This window comes from Episyrphus balteatus, chromosome X (assembly GCF_945859705.1).
Source record: "Episyrphus balteatus chromosome X, idEpiBalt1.1, whole genome shotgun sequence".
NCBI classification, from domain to species: Eukaryota; Metazoa; Arthropoda; class Insecta; order Diptera; family Syrphidae; genus Episyrphus; species Episyrphus balteatus.
Genome location: NC_079138.1, coordinates 6450948 through 6474776, shown reverse-complemented (window position 1 = coordinate 6474776; position 23829 = coordinate 6450948). Strand labels below are relative to the sequence as shown.

Below are 23829 nucleotides of genomic sequence, written 5' to 3'. Positions count from 1 at the left end.
ATTTATGAATTCTAATAACTTTTATTTAAGACTACTGTCAAATTTTCTCTGGAAATCTTGGATTTGCTCCACTTTTTACAAATTTGCACCAAAATTTCATGACTGAGGCTTGTTTTTATTGTTATTAATTAAAAATAAATAAATATAAACAAATAAAGGTATTTTTCTCTTATTTTTAGTTCTTGGTACAACCTACCCCGGTATGTGTTACACTTTGCCCCGTATGTGGGGTAAGTTGAAACAACACGATTTTTTTTTTGGAAGCTTTATTTTTCAACATTACCGTTATGTTTTGCTAAATTTTTATGATGGATCTTGGAGCTAAAACATGGGTCTTTAATTTAAAAAAGGTCTGGTTGACCCACTTTCAAATTTGTAGGAGAACCATCGATTTTAGAAAAAAGTGTTACATTTGGCCCCACTCTCCCCTACTTCGCGAAAAGTTAATGAAAGACTGCGAAATTTTGCAAAATTTCTTTAAATCAAAGTAAGCTTCTTTCTTCATCCAAACTATTGTTAATTAAGGGCACGATCATACCGAAAAACGCAAAGTCAAATGTGCCCCGGTGTCAAATGTACCCCCGCTTACCCTATTACTTTAACTTTTAACATCATTTGATTTTTTTACTTTGGGGTTAATTAATTTTAAAAATTTAAAAGCCGCTCTTTTTTCAGAGCAGTTGGCACCCTGTCAAAAAGTTGTCACACCCGTGAAAAAGTATTGTTTTTTTTTTTCATTATAAAGGCTACAAATGTACTGTGAACTAATTTGAAATAAAATCCCACCTCAAAATAACTTCGTTTTTGTCCCCCCCCCTTCCCTGTGATATAAGATTTTTATTAATTAATTTTTAATTTTTTAATAGCGAAGCATTTTTCATGTTTAATAAATTAATCAACAAATTTTGCTGTTGGTATTATTAATAATAATCTACGTGTACATTTTGTATACAATTATGATTAGAGTTTCAAACCATGATGATGGAATATCCTACTCATGAAAATAAGGCTCCTGGCAGTAAGTTAAAAGTTCATTAAAAAAGAAAAACATCATAGATTTAACTAGGTAACTAAAAATGTTTTCGTGTGTGTATGATTAAAAAAAAAAAAAACAAACTTAAAATTAATTACAATTTCTTTTCTAACAAAAACATCGACAAAAAAGAGTAGCCATCAGGTAACTAATTATAATATTGTTTACCTGCGTCTGACGATGACGGGAAGAAAACAAAATTTTACTTTGTATCTTTTTGTTTACCTTTTACCTTTTTTTTTAAATATTTTATATTTAACATTACCGCAGCATCGTTCACGTCGTCTTCATAACATCTATTCCACAATCCTTGTTCGCGTTTATCATATCAACGTAAGTAATACTTTTTAATCCCCATGGCCAGTTTTGTGACAACAGACCTCTTCCATCTTCTACATTATATCGGTTTTTTTTTTTCTTCCATTGTTGAAGTGGGTTTTCAATCAGCTCGAAGCTGATCTTTTTTTTTTTATTTTTTTTTTTTAATCCGTTTCCAACGTTAAAAAATGTGGTTTGTATAGCATTGTGTCGTCCGCATCCACACTATCGCCGTTGTCAACGACGTCGACGATGGTCTCCTTTTGTTATGAGAAATTTAAAAAAAAAATTAAGTACAAAAATCCAAGTCTTTTATTATTTTTGTACGAGAACAATATTCCTCTCCCTCTCTCATGGAATTGGTTTTCTTATTTACTCAATGTTCATCGGTGTACTACACGCATGTATGTGCATAAATTCTTTTTTCTAGATCCAAATTGATTTTTTTTTTGTAATTTTAAATAAAAAAAAAATTCACCAACACCACCCCTTTTTTAAAACACAGGGGTGGCGCGGAATAAACCACCCAACGAAGCACATAGCACCCTCCTCTATCGATTGATTCTTTTCTACTATTTTGTAAGGATAACCGAGGCAATGGAAGATTCTTACTTACAACATTCGACAGCGCAGTGTGGCGGCACTCGTCGTCAGAAGTAAGGAACCCCTTCTAATTTATTTAAAAATAGTCACCTAGGTATATGCCTACGGTGCGGAGTGCGGTGGTGTGGATAGAGATAGATGTCCTGTATTTGATTTTGGTATTACCAAGCCCAGGGTTACCTAACCTATTCCATCAATTCTCTAAAGATACCTAATGATATCGGAAACGAAACGGAATTTAAGTGGATTTTTATCAGCATACTATCATACATCATCTTTATCCTCCTCATCATCATAGAAGGCATTCTCTATGCCTATTTGATGGAAGGGAACAGAATAAAAAAAAAGGGTTCCAAGTATCAATTTCGTTGACCCTTGAACAACTATGTACAAGTACATTGTTTGCAACAGCAGCAGCAGCAGCAGCAGGACGACCATTGTGTGTGTTGTATTTTATTTGAGGACGACACAGGACGAAGGACGCGGGGTAGGTTTGGTAATAGTATAGTAGGTACGTGCTGCATGAGGATTACGCAATATAATTACTCATTCATTATGTCAAATAAAGGATGCGACAAATGACAAGGATGATGATGATGTAGATGATGACAATGATTATCAATTCACAACAAATTTTTAAGGAACAGGGTGACATTGTTGGTACATTGGTTCTGTTTGTATTATATTCTTTTGTTTGCACATGGATTTTGTCATCGTCGTCGGTCGTAGGTATATCTCTACATGTGCATGTATAATTTCTTTTTTTATTTTCTTCTTTCGTTTTATTTTTTTTTTTTTTTTTTCAATTTCAATGAAATGAAGATAGCAAATCTAGAAAATTCAATATGCAAATAATAGAATATACCTACGATATTTAAATAGGATGTGGAAAGTGATTGCAGCGTAACTGTAAACATAGACTTTTTTCAAATTAATTATAAAATAGTTGAAGGACAGAAAACCTTAAGTCGATGTTTCGGTTTAATACTTGAGAAGAAATGAGAGAAATTTAGGAGCTGAAGTCCCTAACGAAATTAAGGTATGTGCAAGTGAAAAGGACATTAAAAAAAAAAAACTTTAGATCAATTGTTAGTAACAAAAAATGGTTGTCTCTAAAGTGCGTTAGCAGACGATAATTTTACGTGAAAGCGAAAAAAATTGCATTTCTTTTTTATTAAATTTTGTTTGTCAACTAATTTTTTTGTATAAAAAATTTACAAGATAATAATACCATCTCATAGTATGATATTTAAACTAAAGATTACGATTTTATTTATAGCTGTTCATCTTGAAAAGACCTGGTTTTTTTTCTATAAAATAAAACTACATACGAATATATTCGAGCCTATATTTTCTGTAAAATGTATAATATTTATTTAAAAAAATAATAAAGGTTTCATGAAAATATCATTTTAAAATATAATGATATATTTAAAAAAACCTTTGAAAACTGTCAAAGATTTTGGGACAAAAAAGAGTTTTTCCCGTTATTCCGTATAAAATCATTATAGAAATTCAATTCCTACACGTTTGACACATAATTTCGAGATCAAGCTATCAAAATTTCTAATACAAAAAACACTCGAAAATACTCCTAAACAAGTAGCAGTTTTTCAAAAGTTCATACTTCGAAAATCACTGCATTTGAAAAAAAAACAGTATTAGATACTTATTTTTATTTTTCATTTTCTTTCCATTGGAAGAACCTTAATTTCTTAGAAAAAATTTCCCCTAACTCTAATAACTATGTAGGTATATTGTTTAAGGTTTACCCTTTTAAAAAATCATGCATTACTCAGTATATTGCTTTTTCTAGAATATTTTCAACAATTTTGCCATTCTTCAAAAAAATTTATCCAATGGATAAAAAAGAATTCATTTTCTACAACTTACCGTTTAGAAAATAATTTTGTTTTACCATGTCATTTTACCCCTATTTACCCTATTCATTTTCAGGATATTTGTAATGGTTCAAATAAGCTATAGTAGATTTTGTTTTAAATTGAAATTGGCGTCATATGACTTGGCCCTTAAGATGAAATTTAAATTTATATTACACCGCTAACAGAATGTGAAACGTCAGCATGAGTCACATTTTTTTTTGCATGCAGCTAGTTTTAATCAATTTATAAGACGTTATCACGTCAAAACAAAAATTACACCGGCACACAAAATAAAAAAGTGTCATGTACCAGGAACCAGACCTATCTTTCTATATATTTTCGGTCACGCTGAATTCGAATTTCAAGTCCGTTTTGCCCGAACCCCCTCGGGTTTTGAGAAAAATGCAAAAAATCTCCAAAAAAAGTCATAAAAATCCAAACAAAATGCAGTCACAGCTCAAAACTGGAGGGTGACCGGGCCAAACGGACTTGAAATTCGGATTCAGCGTGCCCAAAAACATATAGAAAGATAGGTCTGGTTCCTGGTACATGACACTTTTTTTATTTTGTGTGCCGGTGTTATCATTTCATAGTTATGGGCCCTATTATGGCTCGACTCGTGAGTCGAACGTTCGACTCAAGTCGAACGATTTCGGAAACACTCATATCGTTGTATTCCGATTAGAAAACTACGACAATCTACCCGCAATGTAGTCAAAATAAAGAAAACGATGTGAATTAATTTAATTTAATTTAAAATGCTAAATGGCTTATTTAAGGATCAATAACTTGATTCGCCAAATTTTTCTACCAATTCGCGAGTGATAATAGGGCCCTATTTCCCAATTGGTTTGAAATCATAAAAAAAAAATTTAAAAGATTTTGATGGCGATTCGATATTCGTTTTGAAACAAAAAAAATCCAAAGGAAAACTGCTTTATTTAATGACACATCGATGTTGTCGTTTATTTCTCAAAAAAGGAAAAAAAAAAGATATCAAAGGAAAAGGTTCAAAAAACACGGATGAAAAAAAAAAACACTTCAACAATACAAATGAAAGCTCTTTAGAGAAGAAGAAGACCCACCACCGCTGCCGCCAACCTTATAACAAAGAAATTAAAAAAAAAAAATTGAGCAATTATTTTCTCAAACTTTAATTAATTAATTCATTAATAATGCATAAAAAACGAAGAATTTTAAATTTTGTATGCAGGTACTGGTACTGAATTCAGAATAATTCATTCTGCAGCTGCTGCAAGACACATATCTTCCACATTATTCTTTTGTATTTTTTTTTCTTTTTCTTTCTCTTTTTTTTGCTTTTTTTTTATTATTTTGTGAGTGGAGCTGGGATGTTTCAAAGGATAATTTTGTGCTCTATAAGGATTACAACTATAAAATTATTGTGAAATGACTTCCAAGTAAAATTTCACCAGAAAACAGAATACAAAATTCTCGTCAGCACAAAGCTGCGAATGAAGGCAAAAGAAAGCAGCGAAGCAACGCCGACGATACGGACGGAAAACTTTTAATTCAAATAAAACATATGAAATTGGAATTAATGTATGATTCAATAATGATTTTGGGGCATATTGTCAATGCAGCTGGCAAAAAAACGCGGCGTTGCGTTGTGTGGATATCCAAACATACACTCTTGGCTATTACGCGTCCGATTTTTGACCATAATTGTTTCGCTCACACTTGTGTTGCCAGTAAACATAGTAACTATGTTGTTAAAAGTTCCAGTAAATGGTACAAAATTGGACCCAAACACTCTTTCTTTTATTAATCTCTTAATACGCTATTTCGTGTCTATTGAAATCTATCAAAAAACGTCTTTTGACCTATGTACTGCAATCCAATTGTTAACCTTAAAAATTATATTTAAGTATTCCACTTGTAAGTTTTCCGTCATATTTCGAAAATCTAAATTTCCCATTTACGGAGTTATCCGCGCCTTTGAACAGTTCGTTTATAACAATGCCAAATAATATTACATTGTAATGTATGTATATGTGCTTAACTCCCTATCTATGATGTGGGTTGCAATAAAAGCGAAACTACCCCTCTACATAAAATTATTAGTGTGACCATATTTCTTTATAAAGACTTTTTTTTAAACCATCCTCAATTTAAGTTTAGTAGGTACCTTTAAAAAAATAATAACTGATTTTTTTGTTAAATGGCTAGAGTTTCGAAAGTGAAATTAGTTGAAATAAATGTTTATAAAAGTAAATATAGTAAAAAACGAAAGTAGAAAACATAAGCTTGCCAACTTGGTCACCATAGCAATTCATAATACCTAAAACGATGAATATAAAGAGTATAAAAGAAATATCGAAATCTTCACTTTTCGATTGTATCTATATCTCTTTTAAGGACCATGAAAAGGATGTCTACATTCTACCATTTTACATATCTAAACGGATGGTTATTATGATGAATATCGCTCTTGTACCTACTATAATATTTTATATTTTAATACTCTCTATTATATGCACCATTGAATTATTATGAGGAATTTTCTGCTTTGTATGAAGATTGTCCATTTAATATTTGGTGTTATTATTGTTTGGATATTATTATGATGTCAGAGAGGCTTTACTGTTTTTTTTTTTTTTGGTTGTTGTCTACAGCAGATATGATGGTGTCCTGATGGGCTTGAGCTTGACATTGTGCATTTGGTTACCTATTGTCCTTTTATCCTTCTTTTTGTATTAATTCGAGTGGAATGCAATAATCGTCACATTCTTGGCATTGAACAGGATATAATTGTTAATATTTACATTTATATAAAAGAACAGTCAAAAACGTGTCATGCATTGATCTGAAAAGCAATACGAAAAAAAAAATATGTCCCTTTAATTTAAAAGCCAAAGGCTTAAACAGTTTGGTTTACTTTTAATGGAAAACGACCGACGCATAGTGGCCAACTTGTTAAAAGTCGGTGCGATTTAAAAATTTAAAACTAATTTATTAACTATGCTATGAAAATTTTAAGAGTTTTGACGTAAAAATCTAAACTAAAACTAAACTTTAAACTAGTTCCAGAAATTAATTTTTTTATTGGAGCTTGTGAACAGGACTATTTTTATTACAATTATGACTCTTTTTTTTTCAATATTGCAATTTTTAACTTTAAGTTAAGTTATGAATTTAGATTCGATTAAATTTAGATTTAATTTTCTTAAAATTCCAAACATAAACAAGCGGAAAAAATGAAGCGATAAAAAAAAAACTGAATTTTTAATTTTTCATAAATTTATAAATTTTTATCAATAGAAATAAAATAAATTGCACGACTGGGGTCACACGTACTTGCTCTTATGCTTAAAGTAACTATAATGTTAAAGCTTTTTATTCAAGAAATTTAAAATTTGATATTTTGAAGAAATTTTATAAGTAGTATAAAAAAATTAAATCTGTTTTTATAATTAATTAAACTCCGTTTTAAATTATCTTAAAACAAAAAACAAATATGCCATTTTATTTCTTGTATAAAAAGGTATTTTTAGAAAAAAATTTTCGAAAATTGTAGGAGCCGTTTTTAAAAAAAATAATTTTTTATGTATAAAAATTTTTTAACATTTTTCAAAAAAAAAGTTGGTATGCCATTTTGAAGAAATAATTAATTTACACATAAAAACTAAATTTCAAAATTTTTCATTGATCCGTTTTCAAAAAATTGATTTTTCAAAAAAAAATTTTGAAATATTTTTTAAAAATCCAAAAATGCGTTTTTTGAAAATTTTCTAAATTTTTAATATTATCTTTACTTACACACGTTTGTATAAAAATTTTCATTTAAATCGGGTTAATGTTGTACGAGATATTCAGAAATGAAAAAACCCGTTCTATGACAGGTACCGTTAATAACGGTACAAAAAATATTTTTTTTATTTAAAAAGTTGGCCCTTATGTGTAGTACTACACACAAAAATTTTAATCAAAATCGTTAGAGCCGTTTTTGAAAAAAATTACCTTTTCTATTTCCGTTATATGGCAGGTACCGTTAGTTTTGGTCATAAAAAAAAAATTTCAATTTCCCCTCTAGGGAATCACCAAAAACTGCTAACTACCAAGTTTGAAGAAAATCACTTCACTCGTTTAGGCTGCAGCTCCAGATAGAGACAGACACATAGACAGACAGACAGACAGACAGAATTGCCGGACCCACTTTTTTGGCATTCTCCATCGTCGTTATGTCATGTAAAATTGTTATCTCGAGTTCGATTTTTTTTACGAATCCTAAACTTGCCCTATAGTACCTATATCGCAAGTAAAAAGTGAAAAAAATGTTTTTTTTTCTTAAAGATAATTATCAAAGACAAAATTGTGACCTTAACATTTGTTTTAGCAAAAATTCGATCCAATAAAAAAACAACAAAAAACGGCTTGATGGATTGAAACGAAACTTTGTAGAATTTTTGTAGGCATTAAACTGTAAAAGGCAGTACAGACACTTGATTAATCCAAAAGCTTTATTTTTCAAATTGTTGCAAAAAAAAAAAAAAAAAACTTTGTGTGGTAAATTTATTCAAGATTTCAAACACTCCTTAATTTTCTTGTGCAATCAGCGCGCGGTTGCACAAAGATTCTTTTTCGTTCGAAATTCGATATCTCAACGTCGAAATGTTTGTATCGAACTTTGAAAAAAAAAAAGAAAATTTAAGCTGGATAAAGAGTTATTAGATCCATAAGTGGTTAAGTTTTAAAATTAGTTTCCAAGACAGATATTACAAAATTTTCAATGAAAGTCAACGGACTTATAAGTCAGCCAAAATTTAATCTTTTACAATTCCTGAAATATTTACTAACAAAAAAAAAACAACTGCCTCTTTTTGCTTAAGACAGTTTAAGGGGGATTTTTATTTAAAAAAAGGTTATTTTTAATTATTTAGGCTAGAACTCGACCTATTTGATTACCGCGACGTGACGTCTTAAAATTTGGTTGGATAGAAGGACAGGAAAAAGTATAGGAAATAATTGTTTTTATTGTTAATTCCATTTTTCTAAGAAAATCTTTCTTCTGTCAATGATTCTGAAACACCCTGTGGAAGTTTCTATCAAATTAAAATAAATTGTATCGATATCTTAATGTGCTCAAGAGTTATGATTTTTGCAACGAATAATGTCATTTTGGACATTTTCGGTGGGAATAAGTTTATAAATTTGAGAGTTAGTTCGCTTGGGGCTGTATTAATTCATTATGAGTAGATTTTGACGTTTAAGTTCTTAAAATATTTTTATTGGATTAGAAAAAAAAAAAAAAATATTCAAATGCTCCATTCCCTTTTTTGTTTTTAATATTGTTTTTCTCTTATATCTTTATTTCTCTATTATATTTTTCAGGTCTGACGAGGCCCGCGATCTATCCATTTCCCGCCAGTCAATATGCATATCCTATGCTGAGTCCGGATATGTCACAAGTAGCGTCATGGTAAGTGCAATTAATGATAATTGATAATAATTTTTTTTTTATAATAAAAAAAAAAAACGTTTAAATTATATTTTCAACCAATAAAATGCTGCTTAAACACTCTCCCATACTCTACCTGTACTTCATTTGAATAATAAAATAAATTTATTACGTTTTTTTTTTTTTTCTTTGTACCTACAAAAGTATGTCTTTTCATCTTTGATCATCGCGCGTCGGCGTCGATTAGCTATTAATTCACCAATTAAATTGAACAATAATAAATAAGCATTTCATGATTTGCCTACGATATTTATTTTTTATTTCTTAAACACTGGCTTCAAGTATTTCCATATATGGAAGTTGAGTGCGGCAATTTTAATTGTGTTTTACAAATTTGCATTTAGATACAATTATTGTGTGTTAGTCGATTTAAAATTAATTAGGTTTCAATAATTTTACCTAATAATTAAATTTTTATATTTTTGTTGTTGTTTATTTAATAGGCATACCCCATCCGTGTATTCAGCAGCGTCTAGTTTTAGAAGTCCATATCCCTCATCCCTACCCATCAACACAACGTTATCAAGGTAAGAAGTGTTTTTTTTTTTTGTATTATTGTTTTTTTTTTTATATATTTACAATTATTTTTGATTTACTCGGTTACTAGTGGAGTAAGGATATAATAAAGCCTTTTTTACTGATTTAATCAGCTGTTGGTATACCAACGAGGTCCGGCTCGTGCTTTAAGTATAAGGCCCGAACTTTTTCGAATATTCAAAGGGTGGCATGTGCTTAAAAAGAAGTAAATGCTTTTCCTGGAAAAAATAATAATCTTACAACCGTCAACTGATATCTGTAAATCGAAACATGTTTGGATTCCAATTGCTCGACAAATAGATTTCCCAGAAACTTTTGCTTTTCATGTATTTATAGAATTTAAAGACCCTTTCTATTAATGCCTCACTAGGTGGATATGGAAGACATATTAATACTTTTTTTTTTGGTTAGCTTTAAAAAAATAAATTTATAATTTTTATAACCTGTATAAATAGTTCTGTTTACTTTGAACTCTAATTTTTGAACCAAACCTTGTTTCGGGACTTTGGTCCCCAGATATCTTCTTTCAGAATAAATACATAGTTAAGAAAAAAAAAACAGCGGAAATGGTTCGGTTATGAATAGAGCTTAAAGAGACCTTTGATAAGCGAATGTAGGTAAACTTTCAACTTGTACAAAGCCCGATATTTCAAAAAACCAAAAACAAAAAAATACCTTGTCACCAAATATGAAAATTAAGCTTTAAAAATCACACGAGACAAAACTCCCCAAAACTAGCCATTTTTTGATGGATTTAAATTTTCTTAATTTATAATTAAGTTTATGCAATTTTAAGATTTTTTAATTTTCTTTAAATTTATTGTGTGTTTAAAATTCTAGTGATTTTTCATTCCGCTTTTCACCGAGTCTGTTGCCTTCGGTTCATACTTCACCGCATCATGTACTAAATTCACATCCGGCGATTGTGACGCCTGGACCAAAACAGGAAATCGGGCAGGAGTCATCTAATCATCGGTATGGAAGGTAAGGAATCTTTTAATTATATATATATTTTTTTTCATTTTAATTTAAAATCAAAAATACAAAAAAAAAAAATAATAAACTGAGAAAACGAATTAATTTGTTTGGTTGGTTAAGGATCCTGCCTAACAACTTTAAACAAACCCACACAAATGCATTTTCATGTTGACTATTATATTTTTCAAAAGAGGGGTAGTAATATCCATAGGGGTGTTGAATTATAGGAAGTTGCAAGAGGTTTGGTTTATGATAGAGTAAAAGAAAATGAAACAACTACTGAATTTTAGTACCACACCAATCCTTACGAACTTGTTTTAAATCTTCTAACCGTTTGGTGGCACGAGTCCTTGTACTAAAAAAAAAATGATGGGTTGATGTTTCAGCTAAGTGACTGTGACTATTATGGTACACTGTGGGAAATAGCGGAAACACTATTTTTTTGTATAATTTAAAGAAAAAAAATCCTGTGTGTGAGCTTTTCTAAAGCTTTAAAAATTGATTTTTTTTTGTTTCGATGAAATGCCAGCTTAAATAAGAACTTTAAATAGGTATATAGTTTAAGTTAAAAAAAAAGTTGATTTTGTACCTACTTGGCTCTTTGAAAATGAATTTAAAAAAGACAAAACAAAAATTGGAGGAAATTCTACTTACAATCCGGAAATGTGGTAAAGAAATGCGCATTATTATCAGTGCATTATTAGATAGGTTACATCTTACAGGTTGCATAAAATTTTAGTTTTGAAATATTTATGAGAGATTCTATAAAGTCGATATTGGCTAATTCACGTAGTCTCTGGGTTTAGTAATAACTTGGTAAATTAAGCATAATTTTAAGTACATTCGACTCCCTCTAAGTCGAACTCTCTCTAAGTCGAACTTTTTCACCATTTTGAATGAACAATTTTGAAGAAAAAATATTGAATAAATCCCTCTAACTCGAATTTTCTCTAACTCGAACCGATTTTTGAGTCCGTGAAAGTTCGACTTAGAGGGAGTCGACTGTATTTTTTTTTACATCTTTGGAGTTTTAATTTATTTGTTTTGACCAAGGTTGTCAATTGCAACTAACAAATTTTAACATTCACCATGTGAAATTTCAGTAACAAACCAAAAAAAGATTCCACAAAAAACCATAAAAAGTATGTGAATGGCTTTTAAGTTAATAACTTAATTTTTAAATAGGTACAACTTTATCGAAATAGTTCAACATGTTACATAGAAATGTCAATATAATTATGTTATTGACAGTTTATTTTGAAAACTTGGTTTTTTTGAAAAGATGTAACAATGCCTATAAAAGTAAGAAATTGGAAAAACATATTTTATCTCTTTTTGGATTTTGGAAAATGTCTAAAAGTAAATATTTAATAGTTTGTTGACATTTTTACATTTCTGTACTTGAAAATAGCTGTTTATTTTGATCTCTAAATGTCGAAATATATGGCTAAATATTGAAAGTATTATTTTTATTTTTAAATACGTGTTTTATAATTATTGAAGGAAAATGTTTAATAAAAAAAATATTTATTACGGGTTGGGGTCGAAATTCTGTATGTGCCAAAATTCGGATTCCAAAATTCTGTATTCCCAAATTCTGTATTTTAAAATGCTGTAAATTCAAAAATCTGTATTTTAAAATTCTGTAAATTCAAAATTCTGTATTCTAAAATTCTGTAAATACAAAATTCTGGATTTCAAAATTCTGTATTCCAAAATAATTCTGTAAATGATAAAAGAAAAATTGTTTTTATAATGAAAAAAAGTGCGCACTTGTTTTTTATTGGTATTTTATTTGAAGAAAATGTTAAAGTAAAGTGCCTCCCCAATTAATTTGCATATGACTTACAGCTATTGGATTGAACTTGAATGACATACCTTGAATACCAAAATATACTAGTAATATTTACCCAAGAATCTTCATATTTGATTTTTTGTTATTTTTTATTTGTTTTTGTCTTTTTTTGTAAGGTCTGAAACGAAACTTAAAAATGTATGTGTGTAGAACATAATCTCTTATTCCCTAAGGAGAATGGGCAATTTTGTATGGAACTTGGACGTTCCGCGGCCAAGAACGATTTTGTTATTTTTTGATGTAGTTTAGTCTTACATACATTGTGCAGAAGTTTTATCCTTCTAACGTTCTTCACAAACGGATAAAATGCATTTTTGCATTTAAAAGTTAATGCAAATTGTCTCAATGTTTAAAATTTAACTATGTATTTTAAGTGCAAGATATGATAATCTGTCATTTTTCCTGAGCCTGAAGACCTTTATCTTGGATATCCAATCAATAGAACCCAAAATATATGCTTTTTAAAACATCAATTTCGAGTCTATTTTAAGACTTTCTTTCAATTATTTGTTTGTTTTTTCCTTTTGAAAACTCAAAAACAAAATCTTGGAGTGGTTGGCTTAAAAAGCTTATATTTTGAGTTCCATTGGTCGGATATTCAAGATTGAGGTTTTAAATCATAAAAAAATGACATAAAATCATATTTCATAATTTAATTAAAATAGTATTTCAATTTGCCCTTCGCATATTGCTCGATGCATTAACAACACTAATATTGCCATATCTTCCATTCCAAATGCAATACAACGAAACGGCTATAGTAAAAATTTGTCCTACGTTATAGTTCTTTCATTTGATACCAATTTCATTACTGGCCGCCAAACGTCCAATATGCCCATTCTCCTTTTTCCTGTGCGAAAACTGTCACATGAGGTTTTATGTAGAACATAAATCCTTAACTTGCGTTTCACCAAACGGCTCTTATATACACTGTTATACTTAATTTGTTAATTGAATACAAATTGTTTAACAGGAACGACAAAAAGGTATAGGTGTGGAATATACAGAATTCCAAAAAGCAGAATAATGGATTTCCAGAATTTTGGTCATACAGAATTTAGGAATACAGAATAACGACTCGTTCCCATTTATTACAACTGAAAAAAATTGCATAAAAAAAAATATTTGTTGCAAATAAAAAAAATTTGCATCTTAAAAAAAATTGTTATTGCAACTGAAAAATATTTGCATTAAAAATAAAATTTTGATTTCAAATAAAAATAATTTTTGCATTAAAAAACAAAATTTTCTGCATTGAAAAAAAAAGTTCAATGCAAAATGTGTGCATTTCTTACAATTTTGACTATTTGGCTTTACATTCGGTTCAATATTATAGTTGAAATAGATCCTTTTGTAAATGTTGTACGTACAGAGCTTTGAGATGGTATAAAATTGTATAATAGATTGTCATGCAAAAACATTTTTCTATATGTTGTACCTACTTGAATTTAGTTTTACTCTTTAGGAATAATATTAATCTTCTAAATGTCATATTTTTATATAAGCTTTTTATATTTAAAAGAAAAATTGACAAAATGATATAAGAAAAAAGGGGGCATTTTTTTCTTAATAAAATATGATTGGCTTCAAAAAATGATTCCTATTTTTTACTACAAAACGTATAGATAGAAATAAAGCCTTAATTTTTAGCTTAAATATCATAGGTACTACGAGGGCAGTTTGAAAAGTTCTCAGCCTGAGTAATAAAACGCAATGAATTTAAAAAAAAATTTTTAATCCCTTTCTACAAATCCTTCTCTTATGTCAATACAAAAAACAAACAGCCCTTTTGCATATGAGATAATATTATCATCTTGTATTTTTTTATACATAAAAACTTGACAAACAATTTAAAGAAAATAGAAAAAACAATTTGTTTTCCCATTTCTTATTTAAAGAGAGACAACGCGCATACAACCTATTTTCTTATGTCGTTATCACGTAAAATTATCGTCCGTAAACCGAATTTACAGACCACTCGGCGAAAAAAATAATGTATTTGTGCCTTCAAAACTCTCGATACAAAAATCTTTCAAACCAAAAAACAAACCAAAATGACAAAAAAAAATCTCTAAAATTAGGGATCAAATTTCAAGGATTTTTGAAAACTTGTTGCATTCTTAACTAAGGCTTTTTCACAAAATTTACTTATGCTTTAGGTAAATCCCAACGTTTGTCCATAGATTTTTAAAGTTTATACTAGGCACCTACCGTGTGCCTAGGGGTTATTTAATTGAAGAATTATTTCACGAAGCCCGGACAGATTAATTTTAAACACCAATTTTTCAATATTTTGTAATTTATATCCTCAGAAACACCCTGTAATGATATACCAATCCTATGTTTTAAGAATATTTCTGAGTATTTTTTATTCAATTTACATGTTTAATGTGTAAAAATATATATAAAAATAAAGGTATAGAAATTGAATTATCATTATGTTGGTGCAGGTATCTACATTATTTTGCTTATTGCTTTGTAGGCAATATTAATACTTGCATACTCTCATTCATGTTTTTGAAAAAATAATAATAGAAAAAACGTAAGAATAGAGATAAAAAGAGCGAGAGAGAGAGAAAGATAGAGAATTTCAACATTGCGCATAATCATTTATATAAAAAAGACAAAAAAAAGAGATAAAGCTTTTGGTAAAAGCTCCCTTATTTCCTCACACACACCTCTCCGAAGGTTAATAACCCCCACTAATGTTAGGATTCCTTTCATATCCTGCTCCTTCCTCATTATGCAACTGACAAAAAAATGTTAACTTTCATACAGAGTTGTCTTATTATAGAAAATAAAAATGTAGTTGTGTGTATGGCGCCCAACAATGAATAGTAGCTGTAACAATAGTACTTACATAATATCTCACGTCATGATATATGATACAAATCATCTTCATCATCACTCATACTCATCTCATTTTTCAAGGAAATATATATGTATTATTTATTTTTTTTTTTTTTTGTAATGGAACAGAACCAGTGGATACGAAAGGAGAGATTTTATATACATTTTTTTAAAGTATGCATTCGCTTGGTAATAAATTATTAAGGACTTTTAAAAATTTAAAAACATGTTTAGTATTATTATACAAAGTAAAATGCACCAAATACTTGCTTTTATGGAAAAAGTTGCTTACATTTTTTAAGTAAAAATTCATTAAAGAATTTTTTGTTTAATTTAATTTAATGAACAAAATTTTAAAAGAGCTTTTAAAAAAAAATATAAAAATTTGTGTTTATTTTTATAACACGAAAATCATCTTTTTAATTACCCTATTCTGCTATTCGATTTACAGTGAAAAATAAGAAGCCTTTAAATGGGGGTTAGAATTAAATTTAAGCAAATTTTTTTCCTTAGAATTTCTAAGATAGCTGGACACATTGCTTTGCTTTTGAAAAGTTGAGATTTTTCAAAGCCTGTTTGGCGTGATTAAGAAATGAATTCTTTCGATTCACGTGAATCGAATAGCAGAATAGGGCTATAAATGTTTCAAACTCCAAATCAAGTATGAAATTTAATTTCTTAGTAGGTATCTTGAACGTTTGTGTGCCATGAGAACTTATTATGAATAAGCGAATGTCAGCATTGCTAAAATGAATTTAGTAGTGAAAAATATTGAAAAGTGGCATATTACCCAAACTGGTATATTCGACCGACTGAACCTACATTTAAACATTCTCAAAAAGTGTTCAATGTTTATTTTTATTTATATTTATTTATTTTATAGTTTTTAATAGATACATGTAAATATTTTTTAAAAGTGTTCAATGTTCCAGAAAAAGAATTGGTATGCCAAGGGATATATAATTCGACACAAAAAATTAAAGTTAAAAAAAAAAATCGAAAAATTGATTTTAAAAAAATTAAAAAAATTGGAAATCACTAAAAAAAACTGCCAAGTTTTAAGCAAATCACCTTCTGTAGTTTAGATAGAGAATTGTCATGTTTGATTAATTTATTATCTCGAGTTTAATTTGGTATAACCTAAATGACCTAAACTTGCCCTATAGTACCCTAACATCGCAAGTAAAAATGGAGTTGAAGATTTTGTCTGTGTTGTCTTAAAAATCAACAAAACGAACAAGTTAGCTGCAATTTAACCTTTATCCTAATATTTTACCCGCAGTAAAAATATATAATTAAAAAAAATATGAACAATAACTTGAAACGTATGTAACCTTTTTGACTTTTTTTTCAGTAACGGCCTTGACTCCATCCTTGAAGTGTATAATTATATTCTCTCAAATTCGTGTACAAAAAAACACTGAATAAAGTAAACAAAATGCAATTGCACAATACATTTTTACGTTGTAGATGTATACATATACATATATGGAGAAACGGATGTTGTCCTCCTTTATATCTGACTTCTGAAAATGTATCCCCCCCCCATTATAAGCATGAATATGAATATATCATATTAAGTTTTGTTTTTGCTATAAGGGTTTTTGTAGGTCATGATCGCAAATCTTTTCTTCATAAGTACCTTGTGCCTCTCCACAAACATAGAGAAACAACAAAAATCTTATATAGAGGTAGATAGAAAATTATTCGTATATGTATTTATAATATATATATATATATATATATATATATACAAACATATATAAAAGATAAATGTTGAATCATAAAGCTGCCGAATCAGACAACATCATCAAGTTAATAAATTTCAGTCAATCATTACCCTTTCTAACCGGTGTGTAGAGATTTATACTTTTTTATAATTACTCTTTATTAAAAAACAATACTTATTAACGTGTATATGTTTGTGTGCGTACAAAAAAAATAAAGGATTCTGCGTTGTCCCGGAATCATTAAAAAAAAAAAAAAAAAAACAAATCAATAAATACAAACTTTAATGTTAATTCTGTGCTTCTACTACATAACAAAATAAAAATGTTAATAACTCAAAAGAATATTAAATTTTTTAGTAAATTTGCACAGTCAAGTTGTATGGATGGAGATTCGGGGAATTTTATTCAAAACATTGGAATTTAGTTGTTTCTATATTCGCCTCGTTGAAAAAAGTGAATGTTTTTGTGTGTTTTGAGTGTGGAAAACATGAAATTTACCCGAGCCTGAGATTTCATACCAAAACTTCAACCCTTATCCTCTCATATTTACATTGATAAATAAAGCTTTTCTCTCTCTCTCTCTCTCTCTCTCTCTCTCTCTCTCTCTCTCGTTTTAAGTTTAAAAAAATTGACGATATCTTGTGCGCGTGTTCTCTCGCTCTCAGCAACTACAATTACTCGCCAACTTGACAAGCTTTATCTAAAAAAAAAAAAAATAAATAAATTATAAAAATAAAACAGAAACATTAATATTAAAAAAAATATATATATATAAAATAAAAAGGAAAAAAGAGACACACAAACACGGTCAATGAGAAACAGTAACAGCTACTGATTATGTACCCTTAAAAAATAAGAACTACATTTTTCGCTTTAGAACCAAATTAAATTATTTTGTTTATATAGAGTGCAACAACTTAGATTTTTGTTTAAATAAAATTGAACTCTCTCAAATTGCATTTAAAGAATTATGTAGTTTTCGTAAAAAATCAGCATCAAATTTGATTGTTTCGAAAAAAAAAGCAGCATTTGATTGTGTTTTTAAAATAAAAATAATTTTCACCGCAAAGTCCATAGGTCATAAATCAAGATTTTATTTAGTATTACCTACCAAAAAAAAAAAAAATCGGCAAAGTCACCTCAGGTGGAAATAAAAGAAAAAACTTAGTTGATTTTATGATCAAAGTTGATGTTTTTTCTAACATTTTCTTAGTGAAAAACAAATTATATCTTGTAAAAGAATCATGATTTAATTTCAACACGCTCGCCGTTTATTAAACAAAAGTCAATTTTTATTTTATTTTGTATTGAAACGGGGAATTCGTGTCAGAGTTTTTTTTTTCTAGCATTTTAACACAAATAATACCAAATTCTCTAATCCAACATTCATTTTATAACAAATTAAGACCCAAACAATAAATATTAATTCATTATAGCCCAGTAATTTTAGGCATTTTTATCCCCAATCTGCGAAAAAATTCCTATTTGGCTGAATTTTGGTATACACCTTCGTTACGTTACATTGATATCGTGCCGGTGTTAGAAGTTATAGAGGTCAAAATGTCAAGAAAATCAGTTTTTCGCATATATCTCGCGACCTGTTGCTCGGAGGTCAATAAAATTTTATAGAAAAAATTGTTCGTTATGAAATTATCTACATATATTGCCTTATGTATTTTTCTGTAAAATCAACCGTTTTCGGAATAGAGCGATTTCCAGCATAGGCATAATCCATGATATGTAATAATAGTTTTGTTTTATTTAAGAGTGAATAATTTTGTATTTGAATACTGAAAAATACATGTGTAAGCTCTTTTGTTTTTTATTAATACATTTTTTATAAGTTTCATTTGTTATTGACATTCAAACTAACTTACTAAAAAACTAACTAAACTAAAACTAAATAAAACCTAAAATTACTGGACTATTAGGTAATTTTATATTTGTAAAATACACCAATGGCAACCCTATCAAATAACTTAAATTTTGTGCATTATTTTACAAGCGAGCTTTTTGTGCTTTTTATGAAGACACAACGAAATACATACATACATTCAAATCGAGAGAAATGTCCTTGTTGTTATTCTTATTCAGTATTAACACACATCTGAATATTATTTCTATTTAGATTGCAATACTCTTGTTTGTGTCTTTACCTATACACCGTTATGCACACATTATATTCATTTTAACTGTTTTTTTTTGTTCTTTATTAATGATTTTTGTATTGTGTGTACAAAATTTATTGTGTTGGTAGGTAACAATCTTGAAAATCGATGTTTTTTTTTTCGTAAATTTAATATTTCCCTAAAATTTTTTTTAATAAAATTTAAACTTTAATAGAAGTACTCAAAATGGGATTCGTTAACAAAGTAGTTTAGATAACAATCAGAAATGACATTACGGTGATAGAGAATAAAAAAAATGGAAGATATCTACCTATCATATATTTTAGAAATTCTCAAAAAAAGGTCCAACTACTTAGTTAAAAAAAAATTCAAACGTTCAACACCTAAAAACAAACAGATTCTGTCTTAAGGCCCAAACAATAATAGGCATGAGCTTGCATGCCATTGGGAATTGACCCCACAACAACTGTTGGGTCATTAGGCGAGTGAATTACCATCAGCCTATCGCACTGTTGAAAATAAGTATGATAAACTGCAACTAAAGCTGAGTTCTTATGGTAGTTTTTAAATTTTTATTTTCTTAAGATGAAAATTCTTATTAAAATGAAATGAAGCTCACCTTAAATTTAACAGAATTAAAGTGCATTCCACTTATTTCAAGCGGAAATCGTATAGTAAAAAGGGCGGTAATTCATCATCATCATCTAATTTTAGAGTGCCCTTTTTTCATCCTTGCGAGTTTTTAGATCTTCTATATTTGTATAAGGATTTTTCTTTTCGAAAATGATTATCGGTAGCTACCATAGAATGTTCATTTTTTTTTTAATCTGAGTTTCCTCCAAACGACTAATTCAATTTCAACGATGTTTTTTTTTCAATATAAACATCAATAAATGTTTAACAAATTGTTTTTTTTTTTAATCAAATTCTCGAAAACGGATAATTAAATTTCTTAAAGATGGTTTGATTTTAGGCGTGGAATTGTTATTTCTACACATTTTGATGTTTTTCTTTTTTTAAATACATCTGAATAAAATTAATCAAATTACATACTTTCGATGGAGCTAAATTTCATTTAAGATATTATATTTTCCCTATGCCTATGAAATGTTGCTATTTTTTTATTATTCATAGACTCTATTCAAGCTGCTTTTAAGAAAAACTCGAGTTTATCACATTTAAATTACATAGGATAAACTCCAGTTTAAGTTAGACAAGAACTATGAATATGCCCCATGGTCTAACTTTGCGTGCATGTTTATCTTAATTATATTTGTAGGTACCACTTGCAAGTTTTGATACGATAGCTTCATCAATCTGTATTTTTTTGCATTTCTTTATATGTATATCAATCCCGTTATAGCTATAGCAACAGATTATATTTTCACACTTCAAACTCTCTGCATATCCTTTCAAATTATTTAATATACTTCTGTGTGTATGTAAAGTACTGTGTAAATTTTTCACACAAACTACCCAATATCAATATAAAATGGGGAGATACACACATATAAGTGGGTGGTGACGGTGGTGGTTATCTTTTAGTAATTACACTCATTCTTCTTATATTTTTAAAACAAAACACCTTCTCTCATTTAACTTGCTTATAAATATTCTCTATTGGAGTTGCTTATTCCTGTTGTCTCCACAGCTGCCAATTAACTTAAATTTATAAATTCATTCTCTGGTTTCAAAATTTTAGTAATAAGATATCGAAATTTAATTTTTATCAACTATCATTTGGTAGCTGTAAATTGCAAGAAGGGAGATGATATTTCACCTAATTTTTATTGCACACAGCTAATTAAGGTGATGATGACACTGCATTATTTTGAAGTTTATCGTCTTAAAAGGTTTTTTTTTATGCTAGAATAACTTGCTATAATTTTTTTAGTTTAGTTTATAAGAGACACCAAAATTGAAATGTAACTGCAATCCTTTTAAACAATAACAAGGAAAAAAAATTTTTTTCTAGCCGAGTTCAACTAACTAACTAACTGTTCAACTAACATTCGATAAAGGTATTACCGAAGCCACATTTCAGCTTCAGTAACGTTGTTGGACATGGCAAAAGGAGAACTTTATATAAGTTGGAGCCTTAATAAGAAGCTTTACCGAAGCTGTGAAATTTGACAGATAGATTCGGAAGAGCTTGTATAGGTCTTTAATACAATTCTTATCGAAATTATAGAAATTTTCAACACTAAACACCAGCTCATTAGCTCTTCGGAACATATAGATTTCCGTCTGTTTGAAAAGAATAACTCCTACTTTGTATAATTTCCACAAACAATGAATTTCCAAGCTTCATATATAATTCAATCTCAAGAGCAAAAAAAAAAACGTTACCACGAGATTTTAAGGTCTAAGCCAAAAACTCGATACAGTAGTTAAAGAAGGTTGTTAACCAAGCATTTTCGAAGATTAAAGTTACCTTAACTTCTATAAGATCCATCAACCGAAGCTTATCCGAAAAACATGCTTGTTTAACAACTTTTGTAGAAGTTGTTTAAACAAATTCGAACTAATAGATACAAAGCAATATGTTTCTGAAGCAAGCTCTTTCCAAGCTCTATACAAACTATTACCTGCGAGATTTCAATTTACAGAAGTTAATGTGTTAGTTGGGAGTGGCAACGCTGTGCATTTTAAAACCTTCATATATGTATGTACTTATCTATGCTATTCAATATGCACTCGAAACACCAATGCACTTTTTTTTTAACTACTTTTAGGTAGGTAGTATACCTACTTCTGCATAAAAACATCTCTCCAAGCCCTCGAGGCCTTCTCATTGTATATTTCTCATTTCAATTTTAACCATTACATTACACCATCCTCATCATCATCATCATCATCATAATGATTATTATGATTGTCATCATTATGATTCAACTTTAAATATTTCAAGCATTTATCCTGTTCATTCATCTCTTGTGCACTTTATTTACAGTAATAATTTGTCCTTTCTGGGTTATGTTCTAAATTGCACTCGAGATTTGAATAACGATTTTTGTTGTTGTTGTTGTTGTTGTTGTTGCTGCTGCTGCTGCTGCTACTGGTGCTGTTGTTGAAGAAAGAGAAATGGAGGCAAGAGATAGAGATATTTATCCTGCTGCCTGGGAGCTGGGATGTGTGTCCTTCTGCCTGTACTTAAATTTTTTTTATATACCTATGTATGTAAATGCACTAAAACTAGTAGATACCTTCATACCTATATCTATATAAATAATACGAAAAAAAGGACTAAAAAATTATTACTAGGAATGTGTTTGCCTACATGTATATTCATAATCTCCCCATCAGCAGCTCTCTTCCTTACTTCTTCGCCCCCTTCTATTCTTCCTTACAAGTTATTACAGAAACTCACACAACCCGTTGAATGTTTTTAAACAAAACTGGCTAAAGACAAAACAAAAATAAAAAAAAAAAAAGTGGCAGGAGCAGGAGCAGCATAATATAAATGTCCTTTTAGAAAGTAAGTGAGGAGTAAATACAAAAAAAAAAAAAAAAAACAAAAGCTTGAATTGAGATTAAAAGCTTTCGCTCTCTTATTGCAATTCTATATTTCTTTCTTGTGTATTTTTGTATTTTTTGCTGAGCGCTGCTGAGGGTTGACAGGACAGCACACAGGAAATTTACTACCAACCATTCGTTATAAACGAGCGAGCGAGTTTGTATGGGTAACGGGGGTGTGTTCGTAGATTTGTTGCGCGCCGTACCGCAGCGCACCGCACGTGAGAAAGGACGACGACGACAGCATTTTAAGAATCCATGTGAATGAATGAAACGAACATGAGAGTTTGATGACTGCAATATGAATTGTGGAAAATGATGATGACGTTATATTTGTTGATAATGATGATGATTATGTATATATGTGTGTATGGAAGTAGGATATGGTGGTGCTGGCTGCCTTAGTGATGGTGATGAGAAAGATGATGATGATGGTGATAGGATGGGAATGGGGAATGGGATGTAGAACAGAAGCAGGAGCGTAGGAACGCGGCGGAGCGCTGAAGGAAGTTTTTGTTGGTGGAGTTGGACAAGCAGCAATGGTTGATGATGAGAATGATAATTTTGATCGCTCTATGATTTCGTGTATTTGTATATACCATCTTAAAACTGTCGGTTTGGGAACATTTTCGTGTACGGTTGTTGCTGATTAATTTCGGGTGTTTGCCTCATTGCTCTCGTTTTATACTATTTTTTTGTTTTGTACTTTTTTTTTTATTTTTTTGTATTTTTGTTGTTGATAATGTTCTCTTTTGCAAACACAAACTTAGTTCCATATTCGATGTATTGTGAATTTATCGTAACAGTTCATCACATCCATTGTACCGATAAAGAGTTATAATAATACCACCTTTGCCGTTGTTGTTTTTTCTTATTTGTTTGTTTTATATTTTGAAACAAAAATATAAAATAACTATC

At 29.3% G+C, this 23829-nt stretch overlaps 1 protein-coding gene across 11 annotated transcripts in view; it reads left to right on the top strand.

The window, feature by feature from the left end:
• The window catches only part of LOC129920705 (protein pangolin, isoforms A/H/I/S), a 123829-nt gene that overhangs the window by 75428 nt on the left and 24572 nt on the right, over positions 1 to 23829 (top strand). For 9 of the 11 annotated variants that reach the window (XM_056002238.1, XM_056002235.1, XM_056002234.1 and 6 more), the window contains 3 exons: positions 9190 to 9277; positions 9760 to 9843; positions 10694 to 10837. In XM_056002238.1, coding sequence (XP_055858213.1) covers positions 9190 to 9277; positions 9760 to 9843; positions 10694 to 10837 — 316 coding nt within the window. Of the gene's footprint in view, positions 1 to 9189; positions 9278 to 9759; positions 9844 to 10693; positions 10838 to 22896; positions 23733 to 23829 lie in introns of those variants that run through there. The other 2 variants (XM_056002231.1, XM_056002230.1) reach the window with 2 other exon arrangements.